The 24,658-nt window shown below is 45.7% G+C and overlaps 1 protein-coding gene across 3 annotated transcripts in view; it reads left to right on the top strand.

Annotated features, from left to right (window-relative positions):
* Positions 1–24,658, top strand: part of LOC144829404 (fibronectin type-III domain-containing protein 3a-like) — a 618,864-nt gene that overhangs the window by 171,606 nt on the left and 422,600 nt on the right. For all 3 annotated transcript variants that reach the window (XM_078688524.1, XM_078688526.1, XM_078688525.1), the window contains 4 exons: positions 3,132–3,345; positions 5,215–5,493; positions 5,932–5,990; positions 13,633–13,790. In XM_078688524.1, the coding sequence (XP_078544650.1) occupies positions 3,132–3,345; positions 5,215–5,493; positions 5,932–5,990; positions 13,633–13,790 (710 nt within the window). The remainder of the gene's footprint in view (positions 1–3,131; positions 3,346–5,214; positions 5,494–5,931; positions 5,991–13,632; positions 13,791–24,658) is intronic.

The following is a 24,658-nucleotide window of genomic DNA, read 5'->3' on the forward strand; positions in this document are numbered from 1 at the left end:
GACAAAATTGTCATTTATGTGTTGGTTTTGAAAACGGATAAATAAATGGCATTGTCATTTACAATGCCAATAGCTTAATCTCTCGCAAATGCCACACACAGTGTAATTCTCCCTACTAGCTAGCAGGTTTACTGTGCTAAGTAGGGGTCCCCTTCTTCTCAATCCACCTTCCACTGACCAAGACTGAATAGGTGCAAAATAATAAACTCAAACCCATTCTCTTCCACTTTACAAAAAGGTCCCCCTTCCAAAAAAAGCATTCACATACAATCTCCTCTCTAAATAAGGTCAAACACCCTCCATGAAGGCCACTCGCCGCTTTGTGACCTAAACTGCCTAAAGATATTGTGAATATGCTACACTACTGCCACTGAAGGATAACAACCATTTGAATCAATGGCGGACAACGCCCACCCTTTCATTATGTGCTCAGAAACAACTAGCTGACGTTTTGTGAAATACAAAATTAAAACTTGACGATTTAGTTAGCATTTCCGCAGTATGCATGCACTAATGCTAGCAGTTTCAATATAGAGATGCCCATGGTTAAAGGAACATAATGAAGGCTTGTTACTAATTATTTGATTTGTGTAAACCACAACGGTTCAGGGCCAGGCTTGTCAATAACAAATGAGATCTTTAGAAGGACAAACACCACAAGTACAAATTACATACTGAAAAGACCTGTAAGTACAAGGCTGTACACGGGCTACAACCCCTTCACACGTTCAGATTCAATTAACTGGTATTATACACCTTCTCAGACTTCAAAAATATCTTGCTGAATGTAGTAATAAAGCCCTCAGCGGCTGACCTCCACCACGCTGAAGGCGAGATGCAATGTATCACAGGTTTATTTACTTATAATGTCTATGTACCTCTAGTGAACCATAGGGTATTATCGCGCTTTTCAAGAATCAGCTAGTATACATGGAACAGCAAAGGAATACATGTGCAAAAATAATAAATCAACAACGCAGGCTAGAAAAACGAATGACACTATTAAGAGGCATGAGGATGAATACAGTTGTGGGTAGGGGCAGGATGACAGGCACAAGGGGCGGAGGAGTTTTAAGGTGTACAGAATATGATTTCCATTAGGCACCTGTTAAACCCGACACAGTCCCTTCTTTCTACTGCCTGGATACCCTCTTGGGTGAGATGTGCGCTCTACAAACACTGATTACATAAAGAGCTGGATATCGTCCGTACTCACGCAGGGAATGTGCCAACCTTTCGCAGACTATACCATTTCAGAGGCTTTGTATATGGTTGCCGTACACCTCAACACACTCGTAAGTCAGTAACATATTGTACAGACCCTCAAAGATTCACTTCAGTGTTCGTCAAGCGCACCTGATATACAATCACGAAAACAGACGCAGGTCTCATTCACTTGAAAGCTCAGATGCAGACTGGACGCGATACACACCTCATTACATGCTTATTATCATCTCGCATGCTACAAGTTCAATGAGAAAGTGTACGTGGTATTTAAACTCGCAATGACTTATTAGCAACTAGCTGAACGTCGCTTCGAATACACATACCCGGTACCGCTTAACACCAACTGTAAAGCAACTTATAAAGGATTCAGTGCCAGCTATTCATACACACATGGAATTTCGGTGGTTTCGAATGGCTCTAGTGCTGCTCCTGCAACCTTCTCCCAGGGCGAACATCAGCCAAAACGACCTCGCTAAATACGTGTAAGGAAGATACATTCCACACCCATTAAGGCTGAGACACCTAATCATTCTCACCCTGCTGTTGCTGCTCGTATTCCGGGTCAGGCTTTTCCTTCTTTAACCTCCGACTGGCGCTCACGGGGGCAGTGACAACGTACACTGGCGGGCCCCCCTCAACGGCAGCAGAAGCCACTCGGCTAGTCTTTCGGTCGCGGCCATCTCTCTCCCGGGAACGCTTACGGGCCCCGCGCTCCTTGTCCCGGTGTTTATGTTTCTTGTGTTCGCAGTGTCGTTCTTCGCCATCCTTGCGGTGCTTCTTGGAGGAGCCCATGATAGCGTTGAAGTGGAGACTCCTCTCGTGCCGGGTGTTGATGTACCTACGTTGTGTTGACCTTTCAACTTTGTGGAAACGGAAGGAGGACAATCTACAGCAGGCGTAGTTCAAACAAATAATGTGCACAGTTTGCGTCCATCTTAGGATCAGGCCCCGCATTTTTCAGGTCTTTCAGAGAAAATGAATAGGTTTATTTGTTGTTCAGGCGCATCATGGCACCTTTCAAAGTCTCAACTTTAATTTGTTATCACTTCAGCTTTTTAATTAAAGCTCTAACAACACATTTAAGAAAACTAGTCAGGTCCCGGGCCGGCCAGCCAATCACAGCGCGGCCCGGGGAATGACGTCACACGGGTGTCCCGGGCCGGCAGCCAATCACAGCGCGGCGCAGGACAAAGGGGCAGGACTTAAAAAAAGACCGAGAAACGCCCCCGAATCGCGTTTTCACGGGAAAGCGTGATTGACAGCCTCTGTCTCCCAATGGCTAGCCTCCATTTATGGAGCTAGCCAATGGGAGACAGAGGCGGGACCAACGCCCCATATGTAGGATCATGAGATTTCGCCCTAGGCGGAGCAACTGCTATGCAGTTGCAACGCCAGGGCGAAACCTAAAAATGGGTGCCGAGGACTTGCACCCCATTGTTAGCTTTGCAGTTATCTGCTTGAATAAAATTACAGAAAGGTATCTTGTGCTTGACCTTTGACTACGTTTCTGTACTTAGCATTATACCATTTACGTGGTCGCTGAGTGCCTTTTCTCATCCTTTGCAATAAAATGCATTTAATTTTTTTACCAGGATATGCTTGTGGTGATGTATTTTGTCTTATCATTTCTTAGGTGTCTTGAGACTGGGTTGATCATAAGAATTTGCATGACATGAGGTTGTAGCAACAGCCAAATAATAAGTACTTCGAATTGAAAAAATATTGTCCCCCCACCTACTGCAGCAAGGCTTGCAACATCATTTTCCCATTTACGTTTGTTTTTTTAAACATAATTATAAACTCCCTCTTTTTTAAAAGTACCTTTGCATTGTACACTTATTATTATTACTACTACTGCTATAGTAGGAGGCAAACTAATTGCTTTTAAAATGTTTCAATCACAGGTGGTGGAAGAAAATGGGGTACGCAAGGTTTTGGTCCTACCACATTCAACTGAATTTCACCCCTCTGTGCATCCTGCACCACCTCATGTGGCCCATTACATGCATCCTGCTCTTCTTTCCCATCCACCTCATCCAGTGTACTCTCCAGGGGCAGGAGAAATCCCACCACAATTCATTCACCAGCATCAACCACCACACATTTACCAGGAACAAGGTATGCGTTTTGTGTTTTTGAACATTTTGTTTCATTAAAACTATATATGTAAAAACAGCAATCTTTAAAAACAAACAATAGCATAGTGCAAATAATAATTGATCACTTATTAAACATTTTCTTTTGGTCGTTATAATGTAATATCTGTGTACTCTTCCCATAGTAATAGTCCAGGAAGTTTACTTTCTTGGTCATATATTACGTCTTTTTTGTATTATATTTATCCCATAGAACCTGTGAGCATACAAGATAGCTACTTGTGGGGTTAATATGCCAGGTTGATGCTTTTTACTGTCCATGAACATTAATTGTTCTCTGCTAACTCTGGTATTGCACCGCCAGTACTTTCAATCATAGCTTCGTTGTTTGTGTAATTTGACAAAGAAGATCCCACACTATGACCTAATTCAAAATCGAATTCTGGGTATGTTGTCGCGATTTAATATGTAGATCATACCAGATGGAAACACTTAATTCACAGATTTCTCTCCCTTTCACTCTTGCCTGCTAAATAGGCGTCCTTCCTTTAGATCAAGTCCGTTCTAGTCGGTAATGCAACAACCCTCAGTTGATACCCCTCATCAATGATGCCTGCCCTCTACCACTAAGGGCCCCATGCATCAAACAAAAAAACGGTTGCAAACGGGCAGATTCTCAGAATCTGCCCCTTTGCAACCGGTATTTTTGCATTTGGGATACATTGACACCCTTGCACCCTTGAAATTGCATGCGAAATTGCGAGTACTTAATGGGTACTCGCAAATTGCGCATGCAACTCCCATTCATTCCTATGGGCCTGTAGCCCATATGGATGAATGGAAAGCCATTCCTTAATTGCGACTTGCCATTTGTCAGTCGCAATTAAGGAATGTTTGGAAATCGATATTTTTATAGCGATTCCTACATGCATAGGTTTTTGCGATTCCTTAATTGCGATTCCTTAATAATCGCAATTAAGGAATCGCAAAAACCTTCCTTGATGCATGTGCCAGTAAATCTCTTATTTAAGGCCATGCTTCTTAATTCACAAGAAGTGAGTGATGAAAATCTAAGTTTGAACTCATTCTTACTGCAACTTGTAGAGTTCTTGCTGGCTCTCCTCAAAGTCAATTTTCCAACAAATTATCAGATCATGCAGCAGAATAGATTATAACATTTTACCAGTGTCGCCTGAAGCATGTAATAATTTCTCCATCACTTTTAAATGCATGTGTTTTGGAAACCCCTACTACCTACTTAAAGACCCGTTGATAGACTTAAGATGCAGATCTTTGCAGAACTTAACATTTTTCACGTTGAAAATGTTTTAAAAAAATCAAAACAGCACTTCTTGCGTATTTTGCACAGAACATGGTGCATGCTGCCTAGGACATAAATGTGAATTTATCTGCCTTCCAAAAAACCCTCGCAACTTACATATTCTCTACATCTTTGCGGAAAAGTCAGCCTCTCTTTCAGCAGACTGAGTTTATCACTAACACTAATAAATACTGGTCTGTTTCACTGTCTTCTGATAAAGTTCTTCACTGTGAAATATTTGGTTTTCATTTGCTCTCTGGAAAGTGATGTCGTCTACGTTAAGTGCACTGACTTGACTTGGATAGCAAACTGTGAATTGAACTTTGTATCTTTGACCATTCAATTTGGTTTTAGATCTATAACTTTAATTACTTTCAGTAAGTGCACACTCAGTTAATGCCACCTTTTTACTGTAAGTGGAGCATATGTGTGACTGACACTTGACATAAGCATATGTTGTTATGAGCTAAAATGCATGTAGGCTTAGATTATCTCAATCTATGAAATACAAGCCTGTATAATTTTTGCAAAACCTTTATTTTCACTACTTATTCCTTCGCTGTTTTCTAGAGTCTCGTTCGCACGTCAGGTCAAACTTCATCCAGAGAGATGAACGGACTATGAAAATGCAAGAGCAGTTGCGAAAAAGGCTTAAAGACCGTCAAAATCCTGGTAGCATAAACAGTCAACCTAATAGTCCACCTCCTACGCTGCATAAAACACAAAATCCTGCCAATGTAGACTTTCAGAATGGTTGTGGAAAAGGGCAGAGTTTCAGTGCGGATCCTTTGAAGACAAATCATCTTGCAAGCACAAGGGGTAGTTCTCCAAAAACTGCAGATGTTGAAGGTATGTGTTTTATTTAGAATTGTAAACTGTACACTTTTGCCCTTTGTTTTGCATGATTGCATTTTAGCATTGTGCACAAAATAAGGGATGGGGCCAGAGCTACTAAAGCAAAAAATTACAGAAAAGGTAGTAGCATAGCATTTCCCAAAGTTATGGATTATTTCTATGTAATATTTATTACCATTGCTTTTTACTTGCCCGCTTTCTGTTTTAGATTTTAAGAAAGCTGGTCATGTTGTCTGAACTGGTAGGTCTCTGAAGATCCCCTACATGTTTGATCTAAATGGTAATATTAAGCAAACATATAACCCTTCCTTTCCCACCCAATACATTGGAGAGGAAGATACCCAGTTATGTACGTAAAAATGCCTGTGCTACTGGTATTCAGCTTCTAAATCTCTTGATTTAAATGGATTTGGCAACCATTTTGTTTTTCAGAGACTGACAGAGAAATCAAAAAGTTGCAAGACATCATTTCTGTGTTTGATCAACCTAGTGTAAGTACACAGTATCTAGTTTTTCCATTTCGAGCTATTTGAAGTTTCTTTGCAATTATTCTGATAGTGTAATTGTTTGTATTCACTAAATAAAAAAATAAAAAACAGTGTTTTAAACAGCATGGTGATGGTGTGGCACCGAATGAGTGGTCCAGCCATTTCTACCATATGTACTTGGATGATTGTCCCTACAACGCCCTTTTTTATGTTATTTTACCCTTAGCAAAGGCCAGGGGCCTGACAAGATCAGTTGCAACGTTCAACCTTCTCATCCTTGAAGCACGTACTAGAATGGGTTGCTTTCCACCCAAAGATATTACTTTCATGTTGGATAAGGATGTTCTCTCTATGGCTTTGAATGCTGTTCAACTATGCTATTAGTTATCCTAGCATAAGCTGTGTTCTCACTACAGGGAGCTTGACCAGAATACAGCACCACTGCACATGCTCCAAGTCTTCTTTGGTTTTGTTGACATTGGGTCATGCTATGACATCAGGCTCAGATCTAGAATTTACACCCTCTCTGAATGGGAGAGCGGCGGGCACTGCGCTGTCAACCCAAGCTATGCTGTGACTGACGATGGTGGCAGCAAGATTCTATGTAGGGGCACAAGACATTATACATGGCTCACCTTGGGGAGATGAGTTACCATCTCTCTGAAGTAAACATCCATCCAGTCACCCTAACCAGTGAATGTTGGACTGCATTTGAACCATGTGTGTGCTGCACAAAAGTAATCGTCTTTGTTCTGTTCAAATGGATTCGACCTTATACCAGTCCATCCATGAATCATGCACCCACACCAAATCCATCCATCCTTCATTCATGTCTCAGAGATGATGAAGACAAAGGACTACTGTTATGGTGACTGGACAGAGCTGTTGCTGGTAGGCAGTCTCCACAAAACCCAAAATGACAAGGCGTGCTTCCAGTGGGCTCACTAGATTGTACTAGAGGAAAATGCATATTATTCCAGAAATATTTAAGACCAGAGATGCAAAGCTTTTCCAAACCAAAGAATATTTGTATCAACTGTGTGAAATTTGATTGTGTTTTTGACCGGCTAAATTGGTGAGGCGTCTTGTGTTCCTTTCAATGTTCTTAGTTTTTGTGCAGTTGTAATGGCATAGTGTTGCACTCTTATAACCAGGAAAATAAGCAGTATTGCAGACAGTGGTGAAATGTATCAAATATCATGAATTTTGCAAGCTAGTGCTGCAGTGTATATTTCTTTCAGTGATGTTTGCTCCTCCTAAAGGATTTTGCTGACCTTAAGGAAAAAAAGACACTATTTATTTATGTCACTAAACCCCTGCTTCTAGATTATTAGCTAGATGGGTTCCAAATGTAGTACTTGAGTATGGTCTGACCTGCTTTTTAGGTCTAGGGCCTTTAGCCGTCGCTCTGCTCATTTTCAAGCACACACTCGTGCTTGTGGCAGCATCCACCTTGCGGCAGCGAGCAGGGGCGCGCCACAAGCACGAGTGCAGTGCTTGAAAATGAGCAGACAGCTATCCCCAGCGCGCGCACCACTCGTGCGCTCACCTCCTCCTCCCCCTCTCTCTCACAAGCGAGGTTTTGAATTAGCGTGGTCGCTTTCACCACGCTAATTAGGTCGAGCTGGCGTTGGAGCGCGAAGCGCTCCCGCCAGCGAGACTATAGTCACCTTCCTCCCTGTCAAGGGAGTAACAGCTGTGAACGAGCCCGATACAGACCTGGGTACGAGCCGACCCAGGTCTGTGAACGCGCTTCAAGGTTGAGCAGCTTGTGCTTGTGTTGGCCGTCAGGCGCTGCAAGCCCGCCAGACCAATTATCCCAGCATGAAACTCTACTTCCTGAGGCGCCACAAGAACAATTATCCCAGCAGGAGTCTCCACTTCCTCAGGCACCGCAACAATTATCACAGCATGAGACCCACTTATCACAGCATGTCAACAGGCGCCCCAGGCTGCTGGAGCACTCAACTATAATTAATGTGCAGTTGAGTGCTCCAGCAGCGTGGGGCGGCTCTCTGCATGCTGTGATAATGATCACTTTGGGGCCTCATGCTGTGATAATTAGGGCGGCATGCTCTATTTGCAGCACTGAACATTTTCAAAGAAGGCGAAGCAGTGACATTCATTGGAGACACTCACCCTCACCCCCTCACCCCTCACACACCTCCTCACCCTCACACACCTCCTCACCCTCACACCCTCACACCCTCACCTTCACACCCCCTCACACACACCCTCACATACCCTTACCAGCACCGCAAAACACAACACAACACAGCACAGCAAAACACAACACAGCACAGCAAAACACAACACAACACAGCACAGCACAGCACAGCACAGCAAAACACAACACAGCACAGCAAAGCACAGCACAGCAAAACACAACACAGCGCAGCAAAACACAACACAGCACAGCACAGCAAAACACAGCACAGCACAGCAAAACACAGCACAGCAGAGCAAAACACAACACAGCACAGCACAGCAAAACACAACACAGCATAGCAAAACACAGCACAGCACAGCAAAACACAACACAACACAGCACAGCAAAACACAACACAGCACAGCAAAACACAGCACAGCAAAGCAAAACACAACACAGCACAGCTCAGCAAAACACAACACAACACAGCACAGCGAAACACAACACAGCACAGCACAGCAAAACACAGCACAGCACAACACAACACAGCACAGCAAAACACAGCACAAGACAGCACAGCACAGCAAAACACAGCACAGGACAGCACAGCACAGCAAAACACAGCAAAACACAGCACAGCACAGCAAAACACAGCACAGCACAGCAAAACACAGCACAGCACAACACAGCACAACACAACACAGCACAGCACAACACAGCACAGCACAGCAAAACACAGCACAGGACAGCACAGCACAGCACAGCAAAACACAGCACAGCACAGCAAAACACAGCACAGCACAGCACAACACAACACAACACAGCACAGCAAAACACAGCACAGCACAGCAAAACACAGCACAACACAGCAAAACACAGCACAGCAAAGTACAGCACAGCAAAACACAGCACAGCATATCAAAACACAGCACAGCAAAGCACAGCACAACACAGCAAAGCACAGCACAACACAGCACAGCACAGCAAAACACAGCAAAACACAGCACAGCACAGCAAAACACAGCACAACACAGCACATCACAGCACAGCAAAACACAGCACAGCACAGCAAAACACAGCAAAACACAGCACAGCAAAGCACAGCACAGCAAAGCACAGCACAGCAAAACACAGCACAGCAAAACACAGCACAGCAAAACACAGCACAGCAAAACACAGCACAGCACAACACAGCACAGCACAGCAAAACACAGCACAGCAAAACACAGCACAGCACAGCAAAACACAGCACAGCACAGCACAGCAAAACACAGCACAGCACAACACAGCACAGCAAAACACAGCACAGCAAAACACAGCAAAACACAGCACAGCACAGCAAAACACAGCACAGCAAAACAGCACAGCAAAACACAGCACAGCAAAACACAGCAAAGCACAGCAAAGCACAGCAAAGCAAAGCACAGCAAAGCAAAGCACAGCAAAGCACAGCACAGCACAGCAAAACACAGCACAGCACAGCAAAACACAGCACAGCAAAACACAGCAAAGCACAGCACAGCAAAACACAGCACAGCAAAACAGCACAGCACAGCAAAACACAGCACAGCACAGCAAAACACAGCACAGCAAAACACAGCACAGCACAGCAAAACACAGCACAGCAAAACACAGCACAGCAAAACACAGCACAGCAAAACACAGCACAGCAAAGCACAGCAAAACACAGCACAACACAGCACAGCAAAACACAGCACAACCAAGCACAGCACAACCAAGCACAGCACAACCAAGCACAGCACAACCAAGCACAGCATAACCAAGCACAGCATAACCAAGCACAGCATAACCAAGCACAGCATAACCAAGCATAGCGTAATAAAGCACAACAAAACATAGCATAACAAAAAATAGCATAACAAAAAATAGCATAACAAAACACAACAAAACATAGCATAGCATAACAAAACACAGCATAGCATAACAAAACACAACATAGCATAGCATAACAAAACACAACATAGCATAGGATAGCAAAACTAAACAGAGCATAGCATAACAAAACAAAGCATAGGATAGCAAAACAAAACATGGCATAACAAAACATGGCATAACAAAACATGGCATAGCAAAACAAAGCATAGGATAGCAAAAAAACATAGCATAACAAAACAAAGCATAGAATAGCAAAACAAAACATTGCATAGCATAACAAAACATAGCATAACATAACAAAAATTAGCATAGCATAACAAAACAAAACATATCATAGCCTAGCAAAACATAGCATACCAAACACAACAAAACATAGCATAACAAAACATAGAAAAACAAAGCATAACACACACAACCACACACACACAACCACGCACACATAACCACAACCACACACACAACCACAACCACACACACAACTATCTATCTATCTATCGCCCTCACTCTATCTGTCTATCGATCTATCGCCCTCACTCTATCTTTCTATCGATCTATCGCCCTCACTCTGTCTATCTATCGCCCTCACTCTATCGGCCTCAGTCTATCTATCTAATCGCCCTCACTCTGTCTATCTATCGCCCTCACTCTATCTATCTATCGCCTTCACTCTATCTTATCGCCCTCACTCTATCTATCGCCCTCACTCTATCTATCGCCCTCACTCTATCTATCGCCCTCACTCTATCTATCGCCCTCACTCTATCGCCCTCACTCTATCTATCGCCCTCACTCTATCTATCGCCCTCACTCTATCTATCGCCCTCACTCTATCTATCGCCCTCACTCTATCTATCTAATCGCCCTCACTCTATCTATCTAATCGCCCTCACTCTATCTATCTAATCGCCCTCACTCTATCTATCTAATCGCCCTCACTCTATCTATCTATCAATCTATCTATCGCCCTCACTCTATCTATCAATTTATCTATCGCCCTCACTCTATCTATCTATCAATCTATCTATCGCCCTCACTCTATCTATTTATCGCCCTCACGCTATCTATCTATCGCCCTCACTCTATCTATCTATCGCCAGCACTCTATCTATCTGTCTAGCTATCTATCGCCCTCACTCCTATCTATCTATCTATCTATCTATCTATCTATCTCGCTCACTCAATCTCTCTATCGCCCTCTATCTATCGCCCTCCCTCTATCTATCTATCGCCCTCACTCTATCTATCTATCCCACTCACTCTATCTATCGCATCACCACTAAGGGGCACAACAACATCACTATGCGCTACCACAGGATCATTGAATGCCACAGCATCACTAGTCGCCACCACAACATCTCTCAGCCCCACCACAGCATCAATCTGTGCAACCATTTACCAACAACTGGGTCAAATATGATCTCTCAATGTTTCAAGCTTTATTACAAATGTCACAAAAAGAGGTTAGTATTTCACTTCTGTTCTTGGATTTTCGTCACAATAAAATACACTGAACATATTCTTCACAAAAGTTATTTACAAAAGTTTAAGCTATTGCCATTATAAATTACAATAACTTTTATTTAAGTATTAATTATTAAAAAAATTCAAAGCCATTGTTATTTGTAATATCAATACATCTAAGTCACGTGAATACAACACATATTGCATTACAAATGCTATAGGTGTCACAAGTTATAACTATTGGCATTGTAAATGACAAAGCTATTATTTTTGCTATTTTCAAAACCAACACATATATAAAAAATGTGTCATTTAAAATACCAATAGCTCAAACTTTCCTAATGCGAGACCTTATGCATTGCAAATGCTTGTTTCAAACAGATGTTAGTTAGTGCGTTCGCCGCGCTCCGCTCCGCTCTCCCTTGCCTATGATCTTCCTCTTGTTAAACTTTGAATGCCCCTACCAACCACCATTCTCCACTTTCAATATTCTGGGAGATCTTCACGGACTATTTCAGACTCCAGTGCTTTAATAGTTTTCCAAGAATTCAGTCCATCCTTCAGCTCTTCCAGTCTCTTGTTATCGAAAAATGAGAACACAATTGAAACGCATTCTCAGCATTGTGCTAGGTTACTACAGTGTTCTGGGGTATGGTTTAGTTCTCCGTTCGGTGCAGTAAACCCTTCTTTATAAAACATGGCCTTCCTAAAGTGTGTTTCAATCAGACCAGTTTCTATGCTAAGCCTCGAGGAACAGATGATTCTTTGTAGATGGGGATCGGACAATGTAAAATCTTGTGGCTTTATATTCACTTTTGATAATCTACCTTCAAAGAATATACACTACTTTTATATGCTTGCGTACCACAGGGACAGCTAGGTCCTTAAAACTGCTTTCATGTGTGCAGTGACATAAGATGGAGCGGTGCTCGAACTGTGTGTAACTCTCACTTGCCAGTTGTGGAAAGAAGACCTATCTTTTTTCAATAGAGCTGTAAATGTTCAGAAGTAATGCACAGATACAGCTGCTGAATAAAGAGAATGATAATTTCCACTTCACCTGCCAATATGTCTGCTGAGAGTTTGGTATTCATCGCTTTCATGTTCGCTTGTTTAATTATGCACATGGCTAACTAGCTGCAGCCCCTCCCCGCCTCCTGCGCCAATTCTCTTTTCGCAAAGTGCGCTGACAGTGGGGCCGGCATGGGCAGTGCAGGGCTGTCGATGGTGACGTGGGCTTAAGTGATCCGGGCCTTGCCGCACTACCCCCTTAAGCCTCCATCTCCGCTCCTTGGGACATGGCAGCAGAGATTATACCAGCCGGCGCTAAGGAGCCGGATTCTTGTGTGAATACCTGCAGCCTGGAAGACTTATGGGGTCAACACACAGAGAGCACAAAAGAGGGTCCCTGCTTTCATATGCGTTTGGATTCTGTCTGCCGCCCCTGTGGTTTTCCCCTGTCAATCGCGCGTCTCTTGCTGCTCTGATTTGTATCATGTAAGACAGCATAGGGCCCCAGCCCCTATTTAGAGCTGGCATCGTCCCTGCATGGTCCTCACTTCCAGGAAAAGTTCTATATTTTATTTTATTTATTTATGTACTTATAGTGCACGTCATTGCAATCTGGTATTTGAGTATTACTTATCTTATATTAATTACATAAAACAAATTTGGCCACACCAAAGACAACAAGCATTGGCATAGCCAATAGTTCGTGCCTTTGGGACCTTATTAGTGTTTTGTTATCCAGCACAATATCCTTCGTGCAACAACATAAACTGTTGCATGGATGAACACTTATAAGGTCCCAAAGGCGAGACCTATTGGCTATGCCAATGCTTGTTTTAAGTAGCTGAAGATTGCTGGCAACATTTGGAGGGGCTCCCCAGGAATTGAAAGAGGGTGTCTGCTGCCCCTGTTGTCCTCACTCCATCGTGATTACTTGAAATATCTGCTCCCTGAACCTCACCTCCTCCAATGTTCGTAAGCTGGAACATTTTAGTCAACATCAAAGCACAGGGGAGGGATGATCTAGTGGGTTCACATTAGCATGTTTGCGTATGTAACTTAAAGAAATGCCACAACTGCTCGCTTTGTCGTTTTTGTTTATATATGTTTTTATCTTTTGATCCTTTTTAGGTATCACATGTGCAGGCTCGATCTGCTGTCTTAACCTGGAGTATACCAGTTATTTCAGAAAATGAAGACGGTTGTGTGGATAATGTAACTGCACTATTTACATATGAATTGACGTTGTCAAATAACGGCAAAAATGGAAAGTTCAAATCGGTGCACAAGTAGGTAGTTGATTGGCTTTTCTATTAATTACAGCAGTACCACATGTTTTTTCTCTTTCTCCTTCAAATTTCCACCCGTTTTAGATATCCATGCATTGCCATTTTCATAGATAAAAACAGAGTGGTTATTTTAATTTGAAACAGATTGAACCTCGAACCACATAGTCATTTTATGTCTTTGCTGGCTCAGAAATGTTTGATTTACCCCTGATTCTGCATTGAATACATTTGGCCAACAAACCATTAATAAAAATGTGAGGTAACAAATATCCATTTGAACCTTTGGGTCCCCAGAGGACACTTAGTCATATAAGGTATCTTAGATTTGGTACATGGGAAATTAGATAAAGATGTTGTTACTAGGACGCGGCTGCCATGCTGGTCATTTTGGGGGTTGCTGTGCGGGAACTGGAAGTGCTAAAGTGGATGATGGCGTGATTGGTCCATGTGAGGTCTCTGACGTGGCTGTATTAATTGCTGGAGGTGAAGATGGAGTCCAGCGCGTGTCCTACGGTGTGCCTAGGTTATAGGTGATCTGGGTCAATCCGAGGCTGCTCATATTGTGCACTGTAATTGTGGTGAGGTGGAAACTTAGGTAGCTGAAGAAGATGTAGTCCTTGGAGTGTAAGGCTAGGGGTGCAGTGAAGTCTGCAGAAACTGGAGCACATACCCAGGGGTCAGTATGCAAGGGTGCCTGTGATGGTTGTCTTGTCGTCAATGTGGAGCTTGAAGTTGAGATGTTCCATGGGAATGGTGGTGTTGGTGCACTGTGTAATCTCTTTGTAGATAATGGCTGTATCACTTCCTGACTTGTTGGTGCGTTCCTGATGTGTGATTTTATATCCATTGTAAGTGGCTGTGGCATTGTCCGGGAGGGATGTGGGGTTGAGCCTGGTCTTGTAGAGAAATGCGATGTGTGAGGTGATGATGAGGTCCTATAATTCGGTGGCAATGTCCTGGAGGGATGTGGGGTTGAGCCAGGTCTTGTAGTGAAATGCGATGTGTGAGGTGATGATGAGGTCCTATAATTCGGTGCTTTTGTATGGAGCGCTTGATGAGGAGTAGGCAGTGGAGTAGGTGTGTCGCTTCTGGCATGGTGTGATGAACCCTTCTCAGTCCTGGGTAGATCTGGTACAAAGCAGGCAGGCGAAATCAAAGGAACAAGTGTAAATCATTTAGAAGTACTAAAACAACAAGTAAGTAAAAAACATGGCCCAATAAAAATCTGACACCAATATTTTAAAAGTATTGTGTATTTTTAGCTTAAAGTTGATACCAAAATAACAAAAATATGTAAGGGGGAAACCAGAGATATGAATTTTCAAAGGTAAGTAAAATTACTGTAACTTGGTCTTTTACATGGAATAAGTTGTTGAAAGGGCTGGTAGCCAACGGTCTAACACATCTGAAAGGACTATATTGGACAAGCTACAATCGGTTGTGGGGGGTCAGTCTCGGGGACTATTCACGTCTATGAGCGACAGTTACCTGTCACTTTAAATAGTCTTAAGATCCTCCATCAACTTTTATCCTTTTACCGCAATCCAACAAAGAAGTGGTCCTGATACTGGAGGTGCAAAATGCAGAGTGTTCCTGGGGCAACCCTAGTATCCACGAGCGTCAGGGGTTGTCTCTAATCTCAGTTTCCTACAGTTCTGAGGGGTGGGAGGGCTGAGGTATCAGTGCAGGCCCAGTCTCTACTGGTCTTCAGTTCCAGCGGTCTTCAGTGGTTGCCTGTATTTATTTATTTATTTTTTTTATTCGGATGTAAATCCACCGATCAGTATCATCGGGGATGGTTCAGTGTACAACAGTTGCACCCATCAAAGAAAGACATACGGAAACCCCATGCGGGTTAACACGCGAAACATGTATGGCCATTCGATCAAATAGAATGCTTTAACCGCGTCTAGCATGACCGCCGCTGCAGGGAGTTCCGGTCAAGCACATGAAGCATGGCAAAAATTGTTCTTAGGTTGTTAGACGTTGATCTTTCAGGTAGGAAGCCAGATTGATCGGTAAAATTAAGTGGGGCATTAATGGCTGGAGTCTAGTAGCCAGAATTTTGGCAAGAATTTTCGTGTCCATTTTAATTCAAGAGAGGGGGCGATACGAATCGCAAGCGGACGGCGGTTTATCTTTCTTAAGCAGCTCTATGACCACGGCCTGCCTAAAGGAAGGCGGTAGATTACCGGTTTCGTGCGCTTCGGCATATACTTCGAGTAAGTGAGGTGTCAACAGATCTACATATGTTTTATAAAATTCCGCTGACAAGACGTCCGGTTCTGGCGCTTTTTTATTAGGTAGAGAAAGAATAGCGTCTCTCACGTCTGCCTCGCCAATGGGTTGGCTGAGGTATTCACGCTGCCCATCTCCTAACCATGCACAGGAAGGATAGTCTTCCAGTGCATTATCATCAAGGCTCCCACAAGAGGTGTACATAGATTTCTAACAATCCCTGAATTGGTCTACTATGTCCTGGGGTGCGTAGGGCTCTTTGCCCTGATCATCCACTATTTTTGAGATATGATGGTGCTCTGCTCTGAACTTCAGTTTAAGGGCCAGTTGGCTGCCCGGTCTGCCCCCTTCCCCGTATGTTCTAGCGACATGTCTACGTGAGATGTAGTTGATCTCTTGTTTTGCTAGCGAGTCATGTTCCAGAAGTGCCTCATGTATGCGAGCTAATTTGGATGCACATGGTGCAGATGAATATTCCCGCTCAAGGTCCATCAATGAAGATTCTAACTTTTGCAATTGACCTCTGATGTCCCGTAGGATTCCACCTGTGGTGCTGATACAAACCCCACATATAATCACATTGAAGGCCTCCCGCAAGGTGGCCGCACTGTCAACTGTTCCAACATTTAAGTCAAAATATTGTGTTATCGCTGTACGGATAGGGTCTGCATACATAGGGTCCGAAGAGCTTCCGCTGCGAATCGTCAGGTAAATGGGAGTTGCGGATTTGTGGGAATAGTGAATGCCAGTCGCACTGGGTTGTGATCAGACAGTGTGCGAGGTAGGATCTCGACCTCTGTGACACAGTCATTGGGTTTCTCACCCAGGAGCCAATATTCTAGGCAGGACCAGATATTGTGAGCGGGTGTGGCATGTGTACCAATGCATGCATCAGCGTCTCTATTGCGCCAAACGTCTAGTAACCCAAATTCCACCATAGCGCTTCTTATACAGTGAGCCACATTGAGTGTGCGAGAGATGTGAGGGCTGGACTTTTCTCGCAGTGGATCCAGATGAGTGTTAAAATCGCCCCCCATATTATTGTGGATTCCGGTCAGCAACGCAGCTCATTAAACATGCGATGGAAAACCTAAGGTTCATCCACAACCGGGCCATAAATGTTTACAATAGTAACCAGTGTCATACCCAGCTTACCATGACCCATGGCACAGCGTCCCTCGTTATCAGTATATGTGTGAATGGGCATAAATGATATATCTTTTTTTGATCAGAATCAGAACTCCTCTAGCGTAAGCAGAATAGGATGAAGCTAGTTTGTATCCGGCCCATCTGCGTGCCAGCCCTGCCTCCGACTTGGTGGTAAGGTGCGTCTCCTGTAATAGTGTGACTTGTATTTCCTGTCTATCCAAATGTGCAAATATCTTTCTGATCTTTTGAGGAGTGGTGAGTCCGTGAACGTTCCATGTTAGAAGTGTACATCTATCACCTAATACCATAGTGGTGGTGTGTTCGTATCCTTAAAGTGCAAGTTAACACATAATCAAACAATTCAGTACATGCAATCTCAAACATTATCTGCAGTGCCATCAGGAAAAACATAGGCAAATATGAACCCAACTTGACCCAGAGTCTCGTCTCATGCCCAACAAAAGGTAGCGCCACCTAGGAGTTCCTCGTTGTTGCAATCCCGGAAACCCAACCCTCCACCCACTTCAGCAACCCCAACCTGCCAAACCCATCCCAACACCCTCCCCAAAATGATGAAAGCAAAACACACAAAATCAACAGTGTTGGGGATCTCCCAGTGGGGCGCATAGCACAGGACCCCTCCCAAGATGTACGGGAGGTGGACAGAGAACCAGTCAACTATGTTCCCGATAAAATCTTATCTGCCAGCCCAGCAACCAGGACAAAGGCCTCAGTGTTGGCAGTTTCTCATCACAAGCTCCTGAGTCCAGTGTTTAGGCCATCCATCGCCACTCCCTGGCGCCCACAAGAAAGTCGCTAACAGAGTCAGGCAGGCGCCGCCCATCTTCATTCCAAGCCCTGCTGGTGAGACTTATCCCTATCACTGCCAGTGCGGTTGGATGTGTCACAATGTTGTCGCTTGAGGTTTTTCACAAAGTCCATTTCCAATTTTGGGTTGTGAAATATCTTGGAATTCCTATCGATGTTTATCCGCAGTCGTGCAGGATATAACATTGCATAGGGGATCTTCTCAGCAATAAGGAGCTTCTTGGCTGGGAGATATTCTTTTCGCGCTGCTTGTACCGCTGCTGTGAAGTCGGGATAGAACACAAGATGGTTCCCTTCATGAACAGTATCCCCTTTTTCTCTGGTGAGCCATAGGATAGTGTCTTGGTCTCTGTAATTGAGTAAGCGTGCTATCAGAGGCCTCGGAGGCGGCGGTGTGGCTATCAAAGTTCTGTGAGCACGCTCCACAATCAGCATTTTGGAGACGTTTTCTGCCCTGAATATAGCTTGGAGCAAGTTCTCGACGTATTGGTGTTGGTGGATTCGGGCAGTCCAGTGATGCGTAAATTATTGCACCGGGATCTGGCTTCTAAATCTTCATTTTTCGCCTGGATCACAGCGAGCACTTTTTCCATGGCGAGCGTTTTCTCAGCCATTTGCTGCAGTCCATCTTTGGCTTCAGAGATACAGGTTTCAGCCTCCCCCAGCCTCAGCACGTGCTTATCAAGTTTGGTGAACATGTGATCCATTCTGGATTTGAGTAGTCAATTTTACCATCTATTGTTTGCAAGCTATTTTGTACGGCCAATAGTGTCTTCTTGATGGATGTTAGATTGGTTGGGGGGGGAGGGGTTTCGGCCTCCGAGTCCGATGCGGCTTGTTGTCTAGATCTGCTGGACTTGCGTGGTTTGAAAGTCAGCTGAGGCTGATTGCGCTCGGACTTCCCCATGGCGAAGAGTAGGACTACGTGCAGAGACTAGTTGCAGAATGCGGTTTCTGTGATATATTCCAGTGCACCACCAATGTCACGGCAGCTCCTAACCAGACCACAATGCACCCCTTTACATTGTCCGCAATTAGGGGGCTTGCCTCTTTCAGTTCCCTGTGTCAATGACCTCCCACTGTGCACCAGCAGCAATATCAGGCAGATGATAATCTGGTTGGGAAGATGTGGTGTATAATCGCAGAGGATTCACAGTAGAAAGGATCGCGTTATAATTGCCCCAAGGCCAAATGCGCCTGATCCGAGGCACTCCGCCAGTCCGCCGGCATGTGCTTAAGTATCGGTTCCCTAAAGTGGCAGGAGTGAGCCCCACAGCCCCGTTCTTTGCGTGTGGCGGCACCGGTGCAGATGCAGGCCACAGGGCGGCAAAGTGCACTCGCTTCTGCCAGCCTCCTAGATCCCCCCACTCCTGGAGTGTAGTGGCAGAGTGCGCCCTAGCGTGATGATTAGGCCGGTGGGGCAGCGTGTCAGCAGGGCAAGGCAGGAGTCCGGTTTTGCGTGTTGCTACGGCCAGATTTCTGTCGGCCAGACAGCCGGTACCATCAAGGATCTCCAAAGCGCGTCGTTATTCACAGGCAATGCGCAGGTTTTTCAGCACTGAAGCTAGGAGATCTGAGCCGCCTTCTTGCAAGCGCCGGCTCGCGAGAGGAAATTGCCAAAAAACCGTTGAGGAACAGCACATGGAGGACCCAAGTGTTCGAAAGTTGCTGGGGAAATTCAGCAGTTCAATATTGTTGTTTCCAGTCGTTGACGAGAACAGTAGGATTGTTAAACGTTTTCTGCTATGTCCGGCGGAGCTGCGTTACATCGCAGCCATGTCGCTGTGCGCCCTCCAGCGCCCCCCTTCTGCGGTTGCCTTTAGGCGCGTTCTTCTTTCTTGCAGTGTAACTAGAGCCCACTTTGACATTGGCATGGTGTCACGAGGGTAGCAGGGAGAAGAAAGACCAATGGGGCAACTGGTGGGAAGCCAGGGAACGCTCAACTTCTTTGATTTCTCATCGCCAGGAAGAAACATGGCCAGGTTCGAATGCGGAGCTCTCTACTTGGGAGGACGGTCCCTTTAACTGGGAGGATGCCGCCCCCTCCTCTGATGTCATGAGTTGCCGTCCAATAAGGAGCCAGGGAAATCGGAACACGGTGTGCGTCGACACCGGAGGAAGTCTGGAGAGTGAGGAAGAAGGACGTTGGGACCGTGCAGCCGAAGGGAATCCGAGAAGACCGGAGAAGGTATCCAGCCCGGTGGGAGAAGACCCGAGACGAGACTGGGAGCTGAAGCCAGGAGGCCAACGGGAAAACGTATCGCCGAGCCACGTGCCAGGAGGAGAGTGGCTGACCCAGGTACGATCCAGATTCTCACGCTGGGTCGGGAGGCGGGAGAAATCGGAGGACTAAGAGATTGGGCCGTCTTCCGTCTCCCTGTACATTTTGTAAATACCCCTCCCTCACATTCACTCCTGTCACCCTCGCGCCCTCGCTGCTTGTTCACCGGTGCACCAGAGTGATTCCTCACACCCCTCCCCGAGAGTGCTGAGACAACCGGGACAAGTTACTGATATAGTTTTGTTTGTCTTTACTTTCTGGGTATCGGAGAACTGTCCCTGCCTTGACCAGACCAGCAAGACAGAACACAACCAACCCCCAAGAAGATCCCTCGGGACATTCTTGTTTTTTTTTTTTTTCTTTCATCCCTAATCTATGCACCAGTACTCATAAAACTAGCTTCTCATAAGAGACGAGATTATTTGAAAGTAAAGCCATCTCTACCCAGACGCAATATTCTTTGTTTTCCTTCAGACCCCGCTACACATGGCTACCACGGACTTGGGGCCACCTCGGGTAGGTCAGGACTAGGTTGCTTTGGCCCAGACAGGGTACTTCAGTGCCCATTTTAGTTATTTAGTGCAGGTTCTTCCAAGTTTGTGTTCCTGGTGCTGAACACAGTGTAGGAAGCTGGTTTTCTGTTGTAGTAACCCCGCCCCCACTTTTGCCAGATTTGTGATGCACTTTAACTTGATGTGACATGGGTCCCTGCCAATCAGGTTCCTAGGGTCTGTATTCTTTCCCAAAACTGTACCTTTGTACCACCCAATTGGCTCCTTTCTGGCGACAGAAAAGTGAAGAGTCGACATGGCACACATTCCTGTGTTCCATGCCTGCAACCCACTGCCTGTGGTATAGGTAAGACAACTCTCTAGCTGGGTGCACCATACCACTGGTGAGGGTACAGTTGCATGAGCACTGTACCCCTACCGTGTCTATGTCCATTCTTAGACAGTGTACATGCAGTAACGCTATAAAGAGTATATGTCTGGGAATTTGTCATTACAAACTCAACAGCACCATAATGGCTTTATTGAATTCTGGGAAGTTTGGTAGCAAACTTCTCAGCATAATAAATCCACAATGATGCCAGTTTGGGATTTATTATACAATGCACTCAAAGGGCATCTTAGTGATGCTCCCTGAGAAAAGACCAGCCTCTGGTGGATTCCCTGACTGGTAAACACCAGCCTGCCACCACGAGACAGGTCTATGGACCCCTGGGTTGGGAGCCTTCGCTCCCTGAGCCCAGAAACAAAGCCTTTCCTGGGCGAAGGTGTTCACACCTCCCCTCGGTCAGGAAGCGCCATCTGTGGCAGGGGAGTGTGAAAGGCCTTGCCCCCTTTGTAACGCCACCCCCCAGCCTCTCCTGCTATCAGGATCATGCCCCTTTCCTGTCTCCCCTCCTTTTCAGCGGGAATAAAGGCAGAAAAGAAGTAGAACAGTTCAGCAGGTGTGCCCATCTCTGCCAAGCCCACCCCTCAGGTGGGGGAGGCGAGGTGAAGCCCACTCTTCAGTGCCCGCCATCTCGCAGATGGCAGGCGCTCTCCAATCAAGGTTAGGGATAGTGCCTCCCTGTGAGAAAGTGGCTCTATATATACTGCACTAGAATGAAGTACAGTGTGTATAGAGTCCACCAACTCCAGAGGTATAGCAGAGGTTAAAGTCAAAACTGACCTTACTCTCCACAGTGGTAGCTTGTTCGAGCAGTAAGGCAGTACCAGAGGACAATGTAAAGCATTTGTTGTGCACACTCAGTCAGCAAAAGGTTTCACACACTCAAGAATTGAACTCCAGGCCAATTGTTGTTATATCCTCAGATATAGTTGCTTTATTTTTAGAACCAACAGTTATAAAAAATATACTTTTCAAGTTATGAGTACTCCCATGTAAATACTTTGCAAAGGAGCAATACAAGTTTGTGCACACAATAATTACAGGATAGATAGGGAGCAACACAGTTCTTAAACACACTCTAGCATTGAGCTCAATGGGTTTTTCACAGATAAGTACAGTTGATTACTTTATGGATTACTTTGGTAGTTCCAGGGCCAGATCTTAGATTCAGTCCTGGGGTCTAAGCTGAAACCAGATTAGCAAAAACGTTTTAGTTACTGTGATGAATTTTCATGAATATAAAGCTGTTTTAAAAGTTCACACTTAGAAACTTTTCAATGTAAATATGACAATGTTATTCAATGGGAAGAAATTAAGGTTACAGGTAAAGTACGATCGCGTTACTTTTGTAACCCAGCACTGGTCTCCTAGGGCCAGCACTGGGGGCTTAACTCAAAACAGGTAGGTAATTGCGTTTCAGTATTTCGGACGGTTTTTAAAGAATATTTGCAGTTTTCAAAAGTAATAATAATAATAAAAAAAGATTTATAGTGTGCCTGGTTACACCAGCTGGTGTGTCCCCGCGCTATGGTGAGAGGCGGCCGCACAGGGCTGGAGTGAGAATGCAGGGATTAAGAGTGACCTAGCTCCGCACGAAAAATGTGTTTTTTCAAGTCCTTCCTGAACTTGGTTTCAGCTGCCTCCAGCCTAAGACTCAAAGGCAGTTTATTCCAGTTTTGAGGGGCCAGGCGACGAAACAATCTGCCGCCCATCCTAAAGTAAAAGTAGACACTTAGAAGAAATTTCATAGAAAAGCAGACAATGGGTTCCTATGGAGAAAATACAGATTACTAGTAAACCCACTAGGGATTACTTTAGCGGTTCAGTACTGGGCTGAAAGGTACAGTACTGGCTTCTCCCCTGATCACAGGTGAGTACTTTGGAATTAGAACGTTGGCTGATTTTATAGGAATATTTTCAGTTTTCAAAACTTCACACAAAATTTTCGAGTCAAAAATGGGTCAACGTTATCCAATGGCAGGTAAGTGAGTTACCGGTTTCCAGGTGAGTACTTGGTTGGTGAATTTAAGGTTCTGGGTATAGACTCAGGGGTCCCCCAGGGTCAGGTGAGTACAGTTAGTTCAGTCCCAGCAGCACAGGGGTGGCCGGGTGCAGAGGTAGGAAGGCCCAATGATATCCAATGAGGGAAAGGGGGCCTTCGGTTGGTGGCTGCTGGCTAGCAGGCCACGCGGCTCTGGGAGCTGGGCTCCTGGTCACTTGCTCAGGGCAAGGGGGGGGGAGTAGGATAGGACAAAGGGGTCACAGCCAGCGGCAATCGGGCGGCTGGGTGAAGGGTGCTTTTGAGCCGTCGGGCGCTCAATGTTATCCAATGAGGATCTTGAAGAGGGAACAAAGGCTGCAGGCTCGGGGACGGAGACTCTCCAGGGGCGACCAGCACTTCGAGAGGTAAGTTGGGATCTTGGAGCACAGGTAGGTACCCCAAAGGGAGGCACAGGGGGCTGTAGGGCGCCGAGTGCAGGAGTGTCTTTGGGTGTCGGAAAAGCTTACCCTCGGCTGGTCGCGGTAGGGGTCACCCCTGGTTCTGAGTCTGCAGGCGTCGGCTGGTTCGTCGAGGGGGGTCTTTGGGCACTGGACTTCGGGTCGCAGTCGCCAGGGGGACGTCCTCGTGGTCTTGGTTCGGGTTGGCCCGGCCCGGGCTCAGCTGGTGCAGAGTGGGCTAGTCCAGAGCTTCCTGGTGGGCACCAGGTGGGTTGTTGCAGCAGAGCCTCTGCTGATGGGAGTCCCAATCTTCAAGAGGGTCAAGGCAGGCAGGTCCTCTGGGGGTTCCAAGGTTGCTGTCCGCGGGGGGGTCACCGGATTTAGGCAGGAGCAGGTTCCAGGATCATCAGGCCGTTAGGGCTAGGGCCAAGTCAGATGTTGTTGTCCTGTTGTTAGCAGCTGCACGGCGGGTCTTCTTTTTCTTGATCTTCTTTCTTCGTTTTGGTATCGGGATCTGAGGAAGGAAGGTTCAGGCAGCCCCTAAATACTGAATTTAGGGGCGTTACAGGTAGGGCAAGAACAGGGACCAATGGGTCCCTGCCCTGGGGTGGGTACACCCCCTAGCCTGCTCCTCTCCTTAGGGTGGGGGGCAGGAGCCTAGCTGTGATAGGGCAGGGCTCCCCATCTTCAAGATGGCCGGAGCCCGGGGTCGTGCTTCACCTCGTCTCCCCCACCTGAGGGGTGGGGTTGGCACAGGCTGGCACCCCTCTTCCTGACGTAGTTTTTCCAGCCAGTCTTCCCGCCAGAGTGGGGGGCAGGACGGGTGGGGGCTGGCTGCTCGGTACAGCAAATGGTCTGGAGAAGCTCAGAAAGGCAGCATGCCTTTGAAGCTTCCTCCTGTCCATCCTGGGAGACGAGACCTAGCACCTCGCCCAGGATGTGCATTGTTGCAGGCTCAGGAGAGCAGGGGCTCTCCTACCCAAGGGTCCAGCAATATGTCTGTTCTGTGGCAGCCTCTGCAGCCACTCAGCCAGAT

The sequence above is a fragment of the Lissotriton helveticus genome, chromosome 4_1, assembly GCF_964261635.1.
Source record: "Lissotriton helveticus chromosome 4_1, aLisHel1.1, whole genome shotgun sequence".
NCBI classification, from domain to species: Eukaryota; Metazoa; Chordata; class Amphibia; order Caudata; family Salamandridae; genus Lissotriton; species Lissotriton helveticus.